This window comes from Syngnathus typhle, linkage group LG18, assembly GCF_033458585.1.
Source record: "Syngnathus typhle isolate RoL2023-S1 ecotype Sweden linkage group LG18, RoL_Styp_1.0, whole genome shotgun sequence".
Taxonomy (NCBI): Eukaryota; Metazoa; Chordata; class Actinopteri; order Syngnathiformes; family Syngnathidae; genus Syngnathus; species Syngnathus typhle.
The window spans coordinates 7,387,475-7,406,520 of record NC_083755.1 but is presented as its reverse complement, the minus strand read 5'-3'; the positions used below and the strand labels follow the sequence as shown (position 1 = coordinate 7,406,520).

General features: G+C 48.8%; 1 protein-coding gene across 1 annotated transcript in view; it reads left to right on the top strand.

Annotated features, from left to right (window-relative positions):
* The window catches only part of nrg3b (neuregulin 3b), an 88,043-nt gene that overhangs the window by 14,300 nt on the left and 54,697 nt on the right, over positions 1–19,046 (top strand). The window contains exon 4 of the mRNA XM_061264958.1: positions 2,935–4,764. Within this exon, the coding sequence (XP_061120942.1) occupies positions 3,936–4,764 (829 nt within the window). The 5' untranslated portion in view covers positions 2,935–3,935. The remainder of the gene's footprint in view (positions 1–2,934; positions 4,765–19,046) is intronic.

Sequence of the window (19,046 nt, the reverse complement as noted above, 5' to 3'; positions counted from 1 at the left end):
GGCGGCGTGAAGCGCAATTAAAGCTTAGGACGTCAGTTGGATTCTTTTGTAGATGGGAATGCGCGAGATGTTTTGTCTGCAAGACAGCCAAGCCATTGTTTTGATCGCTCGCGCTGTGATGAGTGAACATTTCGATCATTAGCGGAAAAAAAGAAAGAAACATGCCAGCTTGATCTCACCATTATGAAACGTATATATGTACGCACAGCACAGCGTTGCTCCTTTTTTAGCAAATTAGCGCCATTCCCAGTGGTTGTTATTTTCGGCGCCATTCAAAAAATAAGGGTCTGTCAGTCTTGGCGACGGCCTTGCCCCGACAATTTCTAATTAAGGCTGATGAATATGATCGATGTCAACCATTAAAAAGCAAAGGCGAGAACAAATTCAAACGTGGATGACGCGCAAGTTCCGCTTTGCATTCATAAATGAGAGCTGAGGCGATGGAGAAATGGATGTCGCGGAAGGGAAGGGAAGTTGTTTCTCCGGCAGCCTGCCTACATTTGTGCTTTCTTGTCGACGCTGAACCTTACGTTCCAAGGTTAACGCTCAAGTGCTGTTTTCCGCGGCGACAACGTCACTAAAAGCTCCCGTCTGCGCCTTCTCACTGTGTGTGTGTGATGTCATGTGCGTACACACAAACACATTCAGTCAAAAAGGCCACGGCGTTCATTCAACTGTTTCAAAAATGTGCTTTTGAAGCAAACGTGGTGAAGCAGCATTTTGCAGCTGTGCTGCACTCATCCGGCCTTTTCAAATGAATTTCACAAAATGACAAAAGCCGCTCCCATCGGTCGAGGCTGCTCAGCTCTTCGTTAAGTCTCTTGTGATTTTTTTTCCCGCGTGCGTAAATGTCTCGTAAACAAGCCTCCCATCATTTTATTTGCCGACTTCATTTCTTCTAAATAGGCCGGCGGTCAGACTGGCGAGCACCTCTGGCCAATTAAGGAGGAAAATTTACAACAAACATCCCAACGTCGCCATCTAACAGCGCAGTCCATCCATGCATTATTAAGAAGCGGGGTGAATAATACATAAAGGCCGGTGTTTCCCAAATTATTCTCGTAGCCGCGCTGGCCCGCAGCTTGAATTAATGAGACGCAGGCAAAGACTCGCTTGAACAGTTTGTGAGCGTTGCAAGAGCGGATTACAAGGCGGGAATTTCCACACGCTAACGCATGAAGTAGGTCCACGTCGTCCGAGAATAGAAAAATATGTTGTCATTTTACGTCTTTTTTTACTCGGACGCCGTCGAGTGACACGCGGAGCTCAAGGGCTCGTCGATAAGTCGATGGAGGTCGGTGGAGTGGGTGGGAAACGCTCGGCTAATCGAGTGAAGTGAGTCCGAGCTCGTTTAAAGCAAACAAACGGAGCGTGAAGGACGCCGTGGTGAAAAAATCCAGTTGTTTTTTTCTGCAAATTCAAGCCGAGCCTACTTCGGACAAGATCTTTGACTCTGACTCTTGATCTTTGGTCCCAAAGCACAAGGCAAATAGAAGAGGCCAAAAGCCAACAAGCTCTTCTAGAGTTTTCTTCCAAAAGCATCCATCCCATAGGATGGAGAGTCGGCACCGACGCAGCCAGGCGGAGAAGCGAGCTCGGTCTCGCCGGACCCGTTCCCTGAGAGCTCCCGGTCAAAGGTTGAACGGAATGACATCCAGAAAAATGCTTGCCTTCAAGCCACGATGGATGAAGCCAGCCGGGTCTACCGAGATGATGGATTAATTACCCGCCCGCCGACAATAGATGTCCGGCGACACAAAACAATCCCGAATCAGGTGGAGTTCTTTGGGGAAAAAAAGGGGCGGGATTAAGCTTCTTATTGAAATGGGCCAACCCCATTAAACATAATCCTATTTCACACTGTTGGATCCCAAGAATGTATTTGACCCTTTGTGCTTTATAAAAGAAGTCATGGCAAGGATGGGAGGAATTATTGCAGCACAGGATAGATTTTTTTTTTTCCTTGTGAACTGGTCATAGTAGCGCTTTAGCAAAAAATTCTTTTTTTAATGTTTGAAATTCGACTAAATCCACCTGAGATTACAACCAGATGCAAATGATTTGAAAAAATATGTTCAAATTTTGGGGTCAGCGGCGGGGGAACTAGATTAGCACGTCGCCGCCAGCGCTTGATGTTTATGAAGAGATGATGGGCTCGCTTGGGAATCTTAGATGCGGGAAGAGCCGCCATCTTTCCCCGCCCACTGCGACCTCACTTTCCTCCTCGTCTCATCTCCCTCAATTTGCTCGCCTCAGCACTCGCGTGATATGCTCAAGATTTTTTTTTTTTTTACTCTCACCACCCTGAGACGAGCAGCCCCAATGTTGTGCCTCAACATCTGGCTGTTACTTCTCCTGGCACTAGGGGGCGCACTTGTATTGCACCCGGGGTCTTGCTATGATATGCCGCCATGTACAGTCCCTGGTCAATTTCAGTGATGCTGCGTACTTTCAAAATCCATACGTCACACGTGCGGCCGTGGATCTTGAATCGAGACGCAGCTCGCTTGAAGGTGGAACGGAAAGAAAAAGAAAAAAAAAGCTGCGAGCTTCAAACAAGTGTTGAAGTCTCAACTTGAAGTCAAGTCGCTCTTCGATTTTCATGCTGCTGTTTGGTTTTGTTTGTTGGGTGGAAGCCCGGCGCCCTGCTCGCTGGCTCGCCCTGCTCGCTGGCTCGCTGGCTCGCTGGCTCGCCCCTCCTCATCCTCTCTCCATCCCTCCCCTCCCTGGGGTGTGTCTGCCTCTCCTCTCCATGCAGCGCAAGTGTGTGTGTGTACATGTGTGTGTGCGCGGCGCCGCCGTTGCCGCCTCCCTCCCTTCTTTCCTTCTGCCTCCCATCTGCATCTGCTGCAGAGCTTAGCCAACGCATCTCGAACGCGCTCCGTCATCATCATGATCATCATCTATTTCATCTTTTTCTTGTTTTTCCCGCAGCTATGGAGACGGGACAATCGCCGGGCGTCACTTTGGAAGTGTTGAGGACGTCAGCTGGGACGCGCGGCGACGCATCACTGGATTGAGCCAGCTGTCCGTCCGTCGCTCCGTCTCCAGGAGCCGCTGCCGCCGCTGCATCGTTTTTTTTTTTTTTTTTTTCTTTCCCCTCCCAACCCCTCCTTGGCTCCCCATCTCCAATTCTGCTGCTTGCGCCACTGTGGGAATGCGGCGGAGGTGAATCAGTCGCAAAGGTGTCGATGAATCCTGGCGCCGGGAGCGGAGCTATTTACGGAGACGAGAAGCGGGCTGCGGGCGGTCGGACACCTACCGAGCCACAATCCTCCCCCCCTCCCCCCTCCAGTCCACTTGGGGAACCCATCCAGCTGTCACCCCGGATCGGTTGGATCATCATCTCACTCGGACTTCACGTCCACGGTGGATTAGTAAGACAACAAGATAAGAACGGGGCGGGCGGGCAAACTTGAACTCGGATGGCCCAACTGAACGAGGGAACGCCAATTTTTCTGATGACTGCGCGTGGATTTACAGCTCTGGTCTCCTCCACCTTGCGACGGATCGATATCCAGTTTTCTTTTTTTTTAAACAAGGGAGTGAAGCATCTCGGGATTTACCGTCACTTCGTTTGAGCCCCCCCCCCACACCCAGCCACCCTCCTTTCTTTCCTTCCTTCCGTCCCTCCCTCCATCCCTCCATCTCACCTGTTTGTAACCTGTGCGCTTGTGTGTGTACTTCCTTGCGCTCCGCCAGAGGGAGTACGGCTTGTGTGTCTGCATGCGAGTGCCGTGGCAGCGTTTAACGACTTCCATGACTGTCACATGTGCTCGAGTGGTGCGCGCATGCATGTGCCTGTAAATAGAAAGGCTTGCCGTGTGTGTAAGATGTGCCGCTTTGGTTCGCCACCATCCCTTCCTCGGCTGCGCCACTTGATCTTTTGGAAACCCGTTTGACCTCCAAAAGCTCCCCGAGAGACGGAAAGCAGGATGAGCGAGCACTCGGGCGCCAGCACGCTGGCGGCTATGACGTTGGAGGAGCCGGGGGCGGAGCAAGCGTCCCCCCGGGCCCCGGGCCCTTTCCGCTGCGGCCCCTGCGCCGTGTGGCCTCGCCAGCAGACCTGGCTGTGCGCCGTGCCCTTGGTGATGGGCTTTGTGGGCCTGGGCCTCAGTCTCATGCTGCTCAAATGGATTGTGGTGGGATCCGTCCAAGACTACGTCCCCACCGACCTGGTGGATCCCAAAGGGAGCATGGGACAGGACCCCATATTCCTTTCCAAACCCAGCGCCATGCCCAAGGGGCCGGACATTTCGACCGCCACCACGCCTACCGCCGCCACGGTTTCCACGACAACGCCGCTAGCCGCCGACGGAACCGCGCCGGCGCCGAGAACTCGATCCGGGCCGCCGGCCAACCATACGGCCAACGGCGAGGGCAACCGGGCCCCGCACCTCCACAACCGCGTTGGCACCCGACTGGGCGGGACCACGCCGACCGTGTCCGCCACCCGCGCCCCCCGAATGACGCCGGCGCCCGGCAGGAAGGAAGTGACCCCTCGCGGCACGGTCAGAAAAGGGAGCAGCGGCGGCGGCGGCGGGCGCAACGGGGCCGGCCACGCAAAGCCCGGACTGACCCCCTCCACAACCGGGGCCCCGGCGACCTCCAGCACCACCACCACCACCACTGTGAGGATCACCACAAAGGCCCCGACGACGACGACGACGAGCGCCTCTCAGCCAGTCAAGCCCACGGCTCGTTGGACTCACGGGCGGCAAGGAAAGGCACCGGCCACTCGACCGCACCACCGCTTCCGGACACGTGAGTCACTACTTTTCCTATATCACGTCTCGGGATGGCGACCTGCTGTCTTCACGGTAAGTCTCCGGCAGCTTTCCTAGATGCCGGAGACTGAGAAGACATCAGGTCAACATCACACGGTTTGAAGGCGGCTTCTGGGCCAATGGTCAATCAATACTTCTGTGACCTCATCGGAGGCACTTCACCTCCAGTTCCTCGTGGCTCCTCGAGACCACGCTGGACTTCCGTGGTAGTGGGCTAGTAACAGAATGCTACTTCTAATCGCAAGAGTGAACTGGATTAACAATGACTCATGGTCTGAAAATGTAAAACATTGCTTTTATTAACCCCCCGGGAAATGGAGAGTGGACAGATTAGCATTAATTGTCTTCATTAGCCCAAACTGATACCCGGGCAGATCCTCAGGGGTTTCGGCCCTTCTCATCTTTATCTTTCACTTATGCATTAATCCGATAATCCACTGGAAGATTTGATTTCCTTGGTTGGCAATTTTTGTCTGATTGAGGAGGGCCCCGTCGGTGGGTTCAGATAAGCAGGGAAGGGGCAAAAGGTGAGTTCTGACTTCCTCATGGCGGGAATCCAATGGACTGTCTGATGTTAGAGTGGAGCAGCGTTGCATGAAAGAGGCAGCGCCGTCCGTTCGATACGTTCCATGAACGACGATAACAAATGGAGCTCGGCCGCAGAAATGTAGAAACAACCATCCTAATGACCTCGCTTTTCTCCGGATGGCCGACTTTCAGAATTGCCCTCGGATAACCTTTGGCGTCAAGTATCTGCTCCGCTTTTATCCTTCCATCCATTCCAGAAGCTAACCTCTTAATTTCTTTGCGTCCTATCAAAGTGTGGCCGTGTTAGCTTGCTGAAATATCTGCTAGTTATGTGCAAGGCAGTGTGTTTAAGATGTATAACACAACAGAATAAAAAAGTGATGAAACGCTGTGCAAAGCCCGGCCGGCTCCAGGTACCCCACTCCCCCCCCCCCCCCCCCCCCCGTCCTCCCCCCTTGCATCCGCTGCCAATCAATCCGCTTCATTGTTAAATTAGGGGAATAATGCACGTATAAGACTCTCTGGCTAAAGACACGGCGAAAAGATGGAAATAAACGACAGTCCGCCGGTGATGTCATTTTTCCAGCAGCGTCTGTGCTAATCTCCTCCTCCGTATATTTTTGTGCTCCCCGTTTCCTTTTATTCCTACTGTCAGGAGCGTCTGGCAGATTTGGCACACTTAGCTTCGCCTGTAAACGTGTCACTTTGTGTGCAAATACTCAATCGTGCTTTGTGTGCTATTGAGGCGTGTTGGCGCCGTGCCCGTTTTGCTCCAATCGCCGACGATGACGGCGCCGTCCACGTGGCGTCCTCCTCGTGTTTGGTCAACTTGAAAAAAACGAGTTTGCACTTCATGGTCGACATAACGACTTTGATCGGCTTCATCAGAGTCGCCGTAAGCCGTTTGGCGCCGTCAATCGCCTCGTGTCCTGGAAATGACATCACGTGGCGCCAATTGGATCGCCGTGCCAAAGTGAGCCGGCCACGCTAACAAAATTCCATTCAAGTCGGAATGAGCAGCTCAAGTCAAAAGCCAAGCGGTTGTTAGGCCTCGCCGAGAGTGGAAAAAAACAAAAAAACCAGCCAGACACGCAAACTTTTGATTTTCATGTCTTTTTTGTTTTCCTGACGATACATAAAGCCTCGGCGGCGGATTAAAAGCAAAGATAGAAATCCAGTTTGCTGCTCGTCTTTCTCTCACGCTCCCAGAAGGTCAGGTTCAGATTTGCTGGCCGTCCATCCATCTGGGACACTTTGTCGGGACCTCCCGCCTGCAATTAAACACGGACGACGCGACTTTTTATCGCGTCGGGCTTTGTTGCGAAGAAACTTTAAGCCCTGCCGTTATTAGATTGAGAGCCGCTTGCCTTTGTAGCCATCTCGTAGGCCTCGGAAAAGAGTCCGAGCTCGATGATCTCAATCGGCAAACGTGTTTAGACAATGCGAGAATGTGCTCTTAATTCTTTTGGCGCGCTGTGCCAAGTGGAGCTGTTTTTGAAAAAAGTATTTGCATAAGATCTCCTAGTTAAAATATGCAAATGAAAGCGCTCGCTCGGCCTCAGACACTCGACACCGACGGGCGCCAATTACAAAGCCCCGCACATACAAGCCTCGCAGACAAATTATCCCGGACTGACAGGCCGAGCGAATATGTGGAATTTTGTGGAAATTGATCCCTCTGCCCTTTTCCGTTGCGAGCGCCCAGCACGGCCCACTGACTCTCGGCGGATCAATAAAGTAGAAAGAGGAGGGAGGGCTGCGGAGGGTTGGAGTAATGAGAGCTGAGCTTAAAGAGACAAACAAGACTGTGTTTTGGAATTCGGAGATACTCCGAAAATGAACTTAATGGGGTGTCAAAAAATATCACACGTTAGATCCGACCAATCGGCTGCCAGCTTTCTTATGACCCGTCAGGTATCGCCACCTTGCCTTCCATTCTTCTACCGATGTCGGCGACAAAGAAGCGAATGAGCCGGAAATGTAAATCGGATTGTCAGCCTATTATAGTCTCGGACTTCGCCGTCGGGCGAGCGCGAGAGAGAGAGAGAGAGAGGGAGAGAAGAGTGCTGCGCTCTGCGAGTAATTGTTCATCTGCTAACACAATGGGGAGGACTGCGTGACCTTCATGTCTGAGCCCCGAGGAACCCCATGTCAGCGAGGTGACTTTTAAAGCAGCTCCCTCGACTGAGAATTCCGTGATCGAGCCGGGCCGGACTTTATGTTTGTGTCTGAACCGCCTTGGCTTCGGCTGAAGGGAATTGAACATGTAAAGAAAAATGGAGTCGGTCTCGAAGCTTTATGAGAGGTTTCATCGATCGCTCGATAAAACGGCGGCTTTATGGAGCGTGCGGACTGCGAGCGACCAGTTGGAAGCGTACGATTGTCCAAAGTGAGGACGCCGGATTGCTTCGGGGCGAGGCGTGGCCCGAGACATGAGGGAGGCAATCTGCCGTGACCTTGACGTCTCAATGGATCGGAAAAAAAAAACCGGGAAAAGCCATTGATGGATAAACACCAGCGGCTTCCGGTGTACATCCTGCGCTGCGGGCGCTGGGATAATCTGCCGCGGTCGCGTGACACTGCGGCACTCGGCCGGCCAAGTGCGAAACTTGATCCCTTGTTGGCTGTCAATAGTTCTTGCGCTCGTACCGGCTGATCTTGAGCCTGACATTAACCTCAGCCGCTAAAGTGTAGACTCAAGACGGGAGGATGTGGCCTCGGTATTTCTTCACTCTCATCCCGCAGAGTAAATATAAGTGAAGCGGCGCTGTAAGTACACACTACAAATCTCAGCACGTGGGGTAGACAAACGCTCCTGCGGGGAGGTGACAAAAGAATTCGCCGTGGACTCGTACACGGGCCTCGGTGGTCGCGCCGGCCGCTTAAAAATTCATGTCCAGAAAGGCAAACGTGCACTGCAGGAAATGTGAATAATTGATGGCTTGTCCCAATTGTCTAAGTGTGTGTATGTGTGTGGGGGGGGGGGTAATGGCCACAACACGCTGAAGGATGTTCCGATACACGCCAGGTTAAAATTCCCACAAATATCCCGACTGAGTTCAATTATTAATCGGGGGGCTTCGTCACAATCAAATATCCCAAACACAATTTTGATACTGATGCTTTTTAGGAAAGGTTTCCGCCTGCTTGTTAAGCACAAATCCGCTCTCAATAATTCAGCTCGTCGCGAAATGGTTGACTTCTTCATTTGCACGGAACGGAAAGCGAGCGAGTGCGTGGCGGAGGAGGAAGAATCGCACACAGGCGGCGGTGGCGGCGGGCGCTGAGAATTACACGCCATTAAATGTGATCTGAGCGCGTTAGAGTCCCCGTATTAAATCAGCGACCCAGTGGGGTGAGCTGCTCGTGTTATCAGGTTGGAAAAACACAGAGGAGAAAGAGAGAGACATCTTTGGGTATTTAAAAAAATCTCTTGGTATCCCATAATTGAATTTAAATGTTCTCATTAAATTAAACAGTTGTCATTTTTAAAAATTAAAAAAATATATACTAAAAAAATTCTCTTGCTATCCCATTGAATTTAAAACGTCTATTTAAATCATCATGCCTACCTCGTTTTATTTCCACAGCGAATAATTAGCCACAAGGGGCAGAATGAGAAACTCTTTGCAGAGGACGAAGACTATATGACTGCGAGCAAGGTTATGTTGAACGTTTCCATGTTCACAAACGCGTAAAAAAACGTCAGTACATCTTTTATTCTGCACACCTGTCGGTGACAGGCGCGTAGGAGAAGAGTCAAACTCAAAGAAGGAAAAATTCCCGCACTCCCACTGTCTCAGTCAAAGCCCTTTAATCCCACATTAAAGGACTTTGAGTGAGACTGTGCGAGAGTTTTTCCTTCTTTGAGTTACATAATTTTCTTCCCACACACTTGAAACACATTTAAACTTTCAAAAAAAAAAACGTTCACAATACAGGCAAACTTCAAGTTATCGCTTCAAACACCAGCTAGCGTTATCAGCTAGAGGCGAAATCATCTCCACACTTCTAGCTTTATTTCTATTGCAGTGACCTTTTCCACGTAAAGTTCAAGAGGTCCTCTCGTGATGTCTTCTTGCGACGGGGTTTGTCTCGTAGCGGTAATCCACGCACTGTCCAAAGCTGATCCGCCGGGATAATGTCAACTCCCTTGGGAAGATAACAAGACAAAAGCCCCTTTTGCTTGCCGTCGTTCATATTCACCCCTAATCTGCCATTTTACGCGACTCGCCGTCCGCTGGATTTGTCGGCGGAGATGACAGATTAACATAAACACGAATGTTACCGACGGCGGTTGGAAATGGCATTCGGTTTCAAGCAGCGCCTCTGTTTTGCTTGGCAACTATACATTCCAAATCAAAGCCTGCAGGGGAGTGTAGGAAGATGACAATATGGAATGCGGAGGCTACCTTTTAGGGTGGTGTGATCGTCATCATGTCACATGATGACGATAAGTGCAAAGCGAGCGAGTGGGTGTCCCGGCTGACGAGCTGCACTTATTTTTGTCCCGTCTATATAAAACCAAAATGGTTTGCCGCACCGGAGCTGTCTCAGTGATTTAGTCCGATTTTTTTATTTTATTTTATTTTATTTTATTTTATTTTATTTTATTTTATTTTATTTTATTTTATTTTATTTTATGAATAATTTCAACATATTTATTTCATGAATCTATTTTACGGCTGGAATAAAAACATTTGCATTCACCCGGTTCTTCCTGAGCGAACTGCAAACATTTGTCCAGATCCAGCGTCTGTCCGAGTAGAACCTTCGCTTGACCCATTAGCGACGAATAACCAGCGCGGCTAACATTGTAGACGCCGTCCTCTGATTTAATTGTTTTTATGACTCACGGCCCTTGCGAGCTGATTGAGCAGGCGTGAGGGTCGTGTTACTCCAGCCGGCCCGCTTGCTTCAAAGTGAAAAGTCAATCAAGTTCAGAAAGGCTTGAGCACAGTCTCCGTGAATTATATATCGTAAGTCGCCTCCCCGAACATCCTAGCAGAGAAATGTTCCTGTCAGGCCTCCGACCATCATGTGTGTGCTGCTTTGAATCATTGATAGGACAATGTCAACCGCAGCCATTACAAGCCCTGTCACCGGCAGCCTGTGAGAATCTTTGTTAAAAAAAAAAAAAATTCCTCCCGGTTCATTTTGAAGGGCTTTGTAGTCATCCATCAAGCGGCGCAGTGGAGCCAGATAACTCTAGTTGGTACAAAGCTGTCTCGGAATTCAGAAACACGATACCGCTCGTAAAGTACGATATATTTTTATTAAGTCAACGCATCACTCCAATATGATTGCTGAGCTATAAAAATATGCAGTAGAGAGCCATTTTTGTCATCAGCAAATAGTTGGCTCCAATTTAAAACACTGCCCCCTCTTGACTCGGAGTGACGACCTTAAGAATTTCCACCTTGAGATTTTCCCCCCAAAAACACGGCGCCATTAATATTTTGCAAGCGTACGACCGTCAGTCTTCGGTCGCCGCGTGTCCCCTCGGGTCATGTTTCGATACTCGGCCGGCAAAATGGGAAAAGCAAAGCCTGTCATGTATTTTTCACAGCATCTATTAATGGAAGGGAATGAGGGGCTCAGCGCATGTGGGCTGAAAAGAGCCGTAGGAGGCACTAATGTGCGCTCCTTGCACCGTCATCAAGTCCACACTTTGATCCCAGCTGGAGTCGGGGATGCTCCAGGATATGATGGAATATTTTATGGCGCTTTGCGAGAAAGCCCGGGCGAGTCTTAGTTCAACCTTTTTGTTGAGTTTTGTGTACGCTTGAATGAAGGGGGAAAGGAGGATATTTATTTATTTACATTTAATTGTATTACTAAAATATATTTAAATTAAATGTATTTATTAAATGTATTTATTTGATATGATGACATGAAAATTGTTTGAGATTGAGGGCATCCATTTACACTGGACTCGGTTTTAATAAAGCGCCAATCTGTTTGAGGAGGGGGGGGGGGGTTCCAGATGAGACTGTGCGGCTTTAAGGAGAATAATGAAGATTAAAGCGCGATCCGGCGGCGGGGAGATTGAAGAGTCAGCGGGATCAATGTATAAAGGCAATTCAAGATGGATCCCGAGCAAACACCGAGTTCTGAATCGTCCGCTTTTGCCTACGGTTAAGCAAACCCGTAATTTCACAATAAAAGCAATTCTTTTTCCCTTAGTAGTCACTGGCCGACGCTTAAACCGTTTTGGAATAACAAGAAAATAAATCTTGGCTTCAGGTCACAACCAGGCCATGAGCATCCAACGTCGGCCTGCAGCACAGAGAAGCTCTTGTTCTCTGCTAATCCACGACAGCTGGTCCGTGCGTGCTGGACATCACGCATGTGTGTGCGGGCGTACACGTGTGTGTGTGTATGAGACAAAGCGAGAAGTATAACAGGAGTTCGAATGCGTCCAGCTGTGTAACTCCGCCGGCCTAGATAAAGGCGAAAGGGATACTCTAGATTCATCCCTGTTTTTGGAATTTGAATTGAATGCACATTATTCACGCGCCGGGCGAAGAAGTATGAGCCTTAATGTAAATGCGCAGCCAATGACTTTGCCGCTGAGTCGGCACAAAAGCAAAGGCGATGCCTCCGCGGGCGCTCCGGCTTTCTTATTTGAGACGTCGGAGAGGTCACTTCTGCTTTTCCTTTTAGCCGTTGAGTGTTTTCATCAAGGAGTGCCCACGGCTAGCAAAAAAAGGTCTCCATCTTTCAACAAGGTCAAACAATTTGGAATCGGGATGACAGAGACTATCAGAGGAGCCATCAGCCTTGAAAAAAAAAAAAATCCATAAAATGGATTACTGCTATGGTTCTGACAGACCTGCTATGGAAGGAACATGGCTGCATGTAAAGCAAAAGTGGGGCAGATATGTGACAATAGTGACTAATAATGCCAGAGTGAGCGGGTGGGCCCGATGGCACACTGGAGAGACATTCTCTCGTCTAATCTTCTTAGGCTGGATTTACTTGCCAGCAGACATGCTCCGCACATGCTGTAATATATCGTTTAGTAGATCTTCACACCACGTGTGATGGCGAGGGATTTTAGGGAAGGGGAGGGGCGGCAATCTGAGAGAAGGGGGTGATTGTCATTCAAGGTGACTCTGAGCTGGAAGTCAGCAGGTGCGAGCGAGGTCTGGAGCTTTTTAGAACGGTGGCAGACAGACAGACAGACAGACAGACAGAGGACTACTTTGGCCGTCTCCTTTTCTCCGAGGCTGATCTGCCACTTGCTGTCACAAAGAGTGCAGCCAGAAGCTTTGGGATGGGGAAATCTTCCCCTTCAGCAGAACACATTCATGCTTGAAGCCAGAGAGAGATGAACGAGGGAGCGAGCGCGAGAGAGAGAGAGAGAGAGAGCAGTCGCACATTCTCATGTGAAATATTAAAGCCCCTGCATTAATCTGTCTTGGCGCTCCCTGGAGTGCTGCTGACGCCTTCTGTCCGAGTGTTCCCCTCCAAAAAAAAAAAAGGACACAGGCTGACTCGTTCACCTTCGACCACTTTCTTTCCCTGCTTAACGGCCGTCAAAATATTTCTTAAACAATATTTTCCACTGTTCCAGTTTGGAAGCATAGAGCGAGCCACACCTGCCATTCCATTTCTCTTTTTCCCCGCTGTCTCCACTCATTGATTCATTCCATCTCTCAGTCTGTGTCCTCGGAGGTGGCCTGCCTGTGCTTGCCAACCCGCGTGCTAATGCGACGCCACCCTCCCTTCCTTCCTCCCTCCCTCCCTCCCACCTTGCGCCTCCTCTCATCTCAACAAAACACACAGGCAATTACGCGTGATGGCAAAGCAAAACCCTCGGCCCGACACGTGTCATCATTGAATGTTTTGCCGTGACAATGGAGCTAATGAGCCTAATACTGAGCTAATGAAGATAATTTTAGCGCTGAGTGGAACCTGAGTGCGAGGTGCAATCTCCATTGAGTGAGCCACAGATGCCGGTTGCAGAGGAGTCTTTTGAAGTTCTTGCTGACTGGTTGATTGCCCGGAAACCAGTCCAGGGTGTACCCCAAGTCTCGCCCCTCAAAGTCAGCCGGGAGATGCTCCTGTATGCAAAACAAGCACCGCGTATAGGGAGGGAATGGCTATTGCGCTCAGTGGAGCTGTCCAGTGCTGAAATTGCTCCAATCGCAATCAGTGCTGTGGAGAGCAGAAAGCGCTCTTGCAAAAAACAAAACAAAACAGAAGCTGCTTGGAAAACGTCCCAAAAATGTGGATATCATCCAAATATGTGATTATTATAATTATTATTATTTTATTATTATTTAGGACAAAAATGAATGGGTGAATTTCTCACTGGGGTGAGTCGGTCGCTCCACTGCTTGGAAAACATCCCAAAAATGTGGCTATCATTAGAATATGTTATTATTATTAATTATTACTCATTATTTATTATTTTAGTAGTATTTAGGGGAAAAAATGGATCCACTGAAGGATCCGAATGATAATTGTGCCTGAGCGACGTGTACTGTACAGTACGTGTACAGACACGTGTGTGTGTGTGTGTGTGTGTGTGTGTGTGAGACGCTATTATTTGATGAAATAATTGCATAATGAATCATGAATGGTGTCGCGCTATGACGTCAGTTGTAAGTATTAGCCGAGAGCAATCCAGTGGCGTTTGCTTTACAATTGCGCGTGACATAACTTTCATCAGAGACTCATGAATAATACAATGTGCCTCCTTCACTCCTGGAAACGAAAATAATCAGCAGTTAGCGCAGCACTACAGGCAACATGAATTTCATTTTCCAGTTTTTTGTTTGGCTTTCAGTCTAAAGTTGTTTAATTGCAAGTGAATTAAATCATTAAAATAACAACAGCAAAAAAAAAAAAAGCTTTGCTGGCTTTAATTGACAGCCTTGACAATTTCCCCGTGTCGCTTTGGATGTTTTATTTGTGCGCCCCCTTCTCCTTTGGCGTTGGCTATTCTTCTCAGACATTGTGCAACTGGGGGCCTAATTAACTCGTACGCATCTCCATGTTTCCGCTTGATGTCACCTTAACAAACACAATGTGCGTTTTTGTGCTCTCATCCAATTATCCACACAATGTTAAGTTGGAACTGACAACCGAGCCTTGAGAGAAACAAAGATATTTGCCCCCGAATGCTACGTATACTGTCAAATATATAGCCTAGCAAATGCTTAAGTACACGTGAGGATTACTTTGCGAAATAAACACGCTAAATAAATAAAAAGCAAAGAGTGTCAAAGTAGCCTTCTACTTTCTGTATTTGGAAAGAAAATAAAAGTTGCGACACCCCTGATCTAATTCGATGCGAGTGTGTCTGGAGAGGACATTAAAGCGTTCCTCTAATGTGCTTCTCTTAAGCGGGCCACCTGACGGGCCCCTAATGGAGGCATATGAATGTTTCAAGACGTATGCTTCAAAATGTGTGCGTGTGACAGCGCAGATTCCCTCCTCTTTGGCGAGAGAGTGAGGAAAGGAGCAGATGACGGCGTGCCACGAGGGGAGCGCAATATGATGGAGGTGGAGGAAAAGCTGTCTTCACACCCCAGCAACCCGCCTCCATTCAAAAAGATACAAATGCGTGGTGAAATACAGCAGGCTGACATTTTCATCCAAGATGGTGGGTGGCTGGGAGGGGCTGCCAAAATGGACCCCTCCCAAAGTAAATGCAAGGCAGCTTTGCGTGCCTGCTAGCTCGCACGCGGGCTTAGCCAGACCTTGCATGCTGAGTAAACATGTCTGCGGGAATATATGTGCACGTCTGAGTAGGCAGAGCTCTGTCGGCCTGCTTTATGACATATTGATGTTGCCATCTTTCACTTGACTGGCGGCTTGACAGCTCGTCCCGGTGCTCAGGTAGGGCCGGGCCGGGCCGGGCCGAGTGTGCGCGTACGTACGCGCGGGTCAAAGAGGGGGCGCGCCGCACAGAAAGCACTTCAAGTCTTCTGCCGCTGTAGATAAATAGACCCGCGTGTTTATCTTAAAGTGACAGGATGCTGCGGAGTTACCTGAAGATATCAGGGAGCCCACTGGAACCTTGTAGTGTAAGAATCGTTGGGGCATTTTAGCTTTTATAGTATAGTTATAGTTAGTTATCATTTTAGCCGATTATTTTATTGACTATTTTATTATTTATTTATATAAGAGGCTTGTGATGGGCTCAGCAGTTCTTACGCTTCATTTCTTACGTGACACCTTTGAAAGCAATGCCCCTAGTAAATGACGATGACCTTCATCATTTTCACAAGAAATGCTTCATCGTATAAATAACGACTTGCGTCGCTCATGCCATGCCATGCAAACGGAGCAGACAGCGATATCTTCGGGTGAAACGGTGCAGATGCGAGAACAGCTTTCAAACATCTCCAGGCATATTTTTGTGTTGCTATCAGAACGTGACATTCTCCAAAATGGTCCGAGCAGATAAGCGCCGCAGACTTCACAAGTCAAATCGATCCAGCTCAATGCACGGTTTAGTCGTTGGCATTTGCCACGCCCCCTCGGGCGCTGAGGTGGAAATGTTGTCTGAGCGGATCCCCGCTGCTTTATTGCGGCCAGCCAATCATGTTCCGATTTAAATAACAGTCGGAGGTGTGTGAATTGAACCTTGTCAAGCAAAATTGAAATTTAGCTGCAACTCCAACGAGTCACACAATAGAGTTGGCTCAGTGAGCGGGCCCATTAGGGACATTATTCGGAATAACCTCACAAAGAGTGGAGGTGGAGGCTACATCCCAAAAAATAGGAACTCATCATCACCACTCAGGCCACAAAGGATGTGGTTGAGAAAAGCCGGAGCGCAAACGAGACAAATCTGATTACGCCTTTCCTCTTTGGCGTCATTAAATGGATATCGAAAAAACACGTGAGCATTGGTGTGAATGCTCCCAGAAAATATTCTTATAAATTCCCTGCTTTTCCATTTCCATCATGTTTTTAAGTGGGCAGCAACAAAAAGGTTCCCGTCAAGGCTAGCCGCAGCCGTGGCGCTACAAATCGTATCAATTATGCCTCATTTCCACGTGCGATAACTTGGCCTCATCGTAATTTACGAGGCGCGCGCACCCACTTAGCCTCCCACACCTCCCGGGACGGAGCCACGCGTCATCGCCGAGGCTTCGGATTCGGCGCCCATTCACCAAACGTGATCGATGGATTTCGTTCACGCGATGGTAGTTTTAGTGATGTCTCAATTAAAACCAGTTATCATTTTGTAATACGGTTATTCGGCAATGCGCCGGTAATGGCCGTTTGTCACTGCTCATTTGTCTCAGCCTTGTGATGTTGCGGCGGCGGCGCGTCTCGAAATGAAGAGCTGCTTTTAAATGAGCGCTTTGACGGCAAGACAGGAAAAATGCGCCTCCAATTTAGTGGCGCCATCATGCATATTGCTACTTTAGACACTCTGATAAAATACGGGGCCTGTCTTTTCCCGCCATCGAGCTCTCCCTCAATGGATTCTGTGCTTGTGAGTAAATAAGACATATTTTATCTTTTGAGAAATGTGCTTTTTTGTTGATAGAATATGTTGACTCGGGAGTGTCTGCCTGAAATGTGAAGGTTTTAATCAATCAGCGGCGCGACAGAGTGGCGTGGTGGAATAATGACACGCCGGCTGCTGCCGCTGAAGCCACGTTGTAATGAAAATTTGCGCAGGCTGACGTAAAATGGGACCTTGGGCGTCCCTTTGCTGTTCGACCATGTATGCCGGAGCTATAAAGATACTTGCGGTATTTATTATTGCTCTGGATGCCTCCGAGTTGTTGCGAATAGGCCGCTAAAGCGCCAAAGGGACGCCGGCATCTCATATGTTGACATTTGAATATGTGCCAACTATGTCGCGTCGTAGAGTAGCCTGTATAATCTTTGCAATTGCTCTTGGCACCCACGTCACTCACCAACCGGGACAGGCTCCGCCTCTTCAAGCCAACAATATGTCGGTTATGATGGATTCCCGGGTCGTCTTAACGACAGCGTATCCGAAAGGCCTAATCGGCAAAGTCCGAACCCCAACCTGCAAGCCCAGAACACCCGAGGAGCAGGAAGTAGTAGCATTTCCAGGCAGCTCCAGGAGTTGTAGATCTATTGGCCCTGTCACAAAGCTGACTAATGCGCAACAAAGTCCGGGGCAGCTTTGCCTTTAATTGGCTGCCAGTTTAGCTGCGACTTTGCTTGAAGCCACAGAGGTTTTCGTGTCACCTTCATTGATTCGCAGCAAAGGTACGCCAAACGGCCTTTGCTGTCATTTTTTATTTCTTTCCGTCCCGCACGCAGCCCGCAAACGAGCCGAAATGTAATGAATAAGCGGAGGAATTGGCGATGATGTGACGCTGAGCGATTGGCCTTCTAATTATGACGCTTTGACCTTTTGAAAAGGTGATCTCCAACAGCCTGCTCAAGATGAGAGCCTGATGTGTAGCCTCGCTATTTTTCAACCGTTGCTATTAATCAGCCTCGACCTTTACTCTTAAAACAGCCACACTTGCGATTTGATACTTTTCCCCAGAAAGCCATCACGGGCAGGCCCTACTTCCAAAGAAATAGGGCGACAACGATTCCCACGCACTTCGAGATGATTTAGATTTTAAATGGATCACCAACATCCGAGAGCTTTTAAGTGTAGGTGTGCGGAAAAAAAAAAAAATCCAAATAGTCATTTGTCAATTTGAAAGCGAGTCTGCTCCTGCCTCTCCATGCTAATGCTACACTAATACCGCAATTTGTTTCTTGGTTTGTGATCAATGTGCGCAATTAAGCTAGTTTATTCCGGACTTGGCCACATTAATGAATCCTGGATGTGGGAACCAAAACAAATTCGGGACAGTGGAGGGAGGGGTGGGGGGGGGGAACACATTTCAGGCTGACACTGACTGATTGCACTTCCTGTTGCTGTCCTGGTGATCGATGGCTAGCATCACAGACTGTGACTAAATGAAAATGGCCTGGATTTGAAAAAGAAATGCAATTGATGGGGGAAAATAAAGTTCCAGACGAGCTACAGAAAACACCAAAAAACTGCCATTCACGTCTGGAATCAAACATGAATTAAATTGAGCCGCGTAAACAGATTTTGCACACGAACCAACAAACAGCCTTGGCGGACGGACAAGTAGCACTTAGGCCAACTTGACGTTGCTCTTGTTGGTTCGGAAAGATTGACCCGTAAAACGATGCGAGCGTCTCGCAGTCAAGCAGCAAAGTGGATGTTCCCTGAACTGCTTTTAAGCGATCCAGGACTCGTGCGTAATGGCCGAGCCGGACGGATCTTAACACCTCGGCGTGGAAAAAAAGCGACGGGAAAGCTTTTCACGGGTTGCTATCACCCAATGCCATCATTTCACCTCCACATCAAATTGTTATCCGTTTACAGTCGGGCCAAGCCAATTTCCTCAGCCGGGCTTCCCGTGGAGAATTCCCCCGCCTGTTTTTTTTAAGCCGAGCGAGACAAAGCAGTCGAGTTTAATGTGTGTGTTAAAAGTTAATAAGTTCATCGGCGCTTCCCGAGATGACACGTTCCTTTATCATTGCTAATGTCAGCCGATGAAATATTAGTGTGACAGAGGACATTCAAATTGTCATTTCTAATTGAGTGTCAAAGTTAAGCGTGCTCGCCTGTCAGATGAATTAACCGGTGTCACGCAAAAGGCCCGCTTTCCGTCTGCTCGTCGCTTTTTCCCGTTCACACTAATTAAACTGCGTGAAATAGATTTGTTGTCCTTCGATCAGTATGGGAAC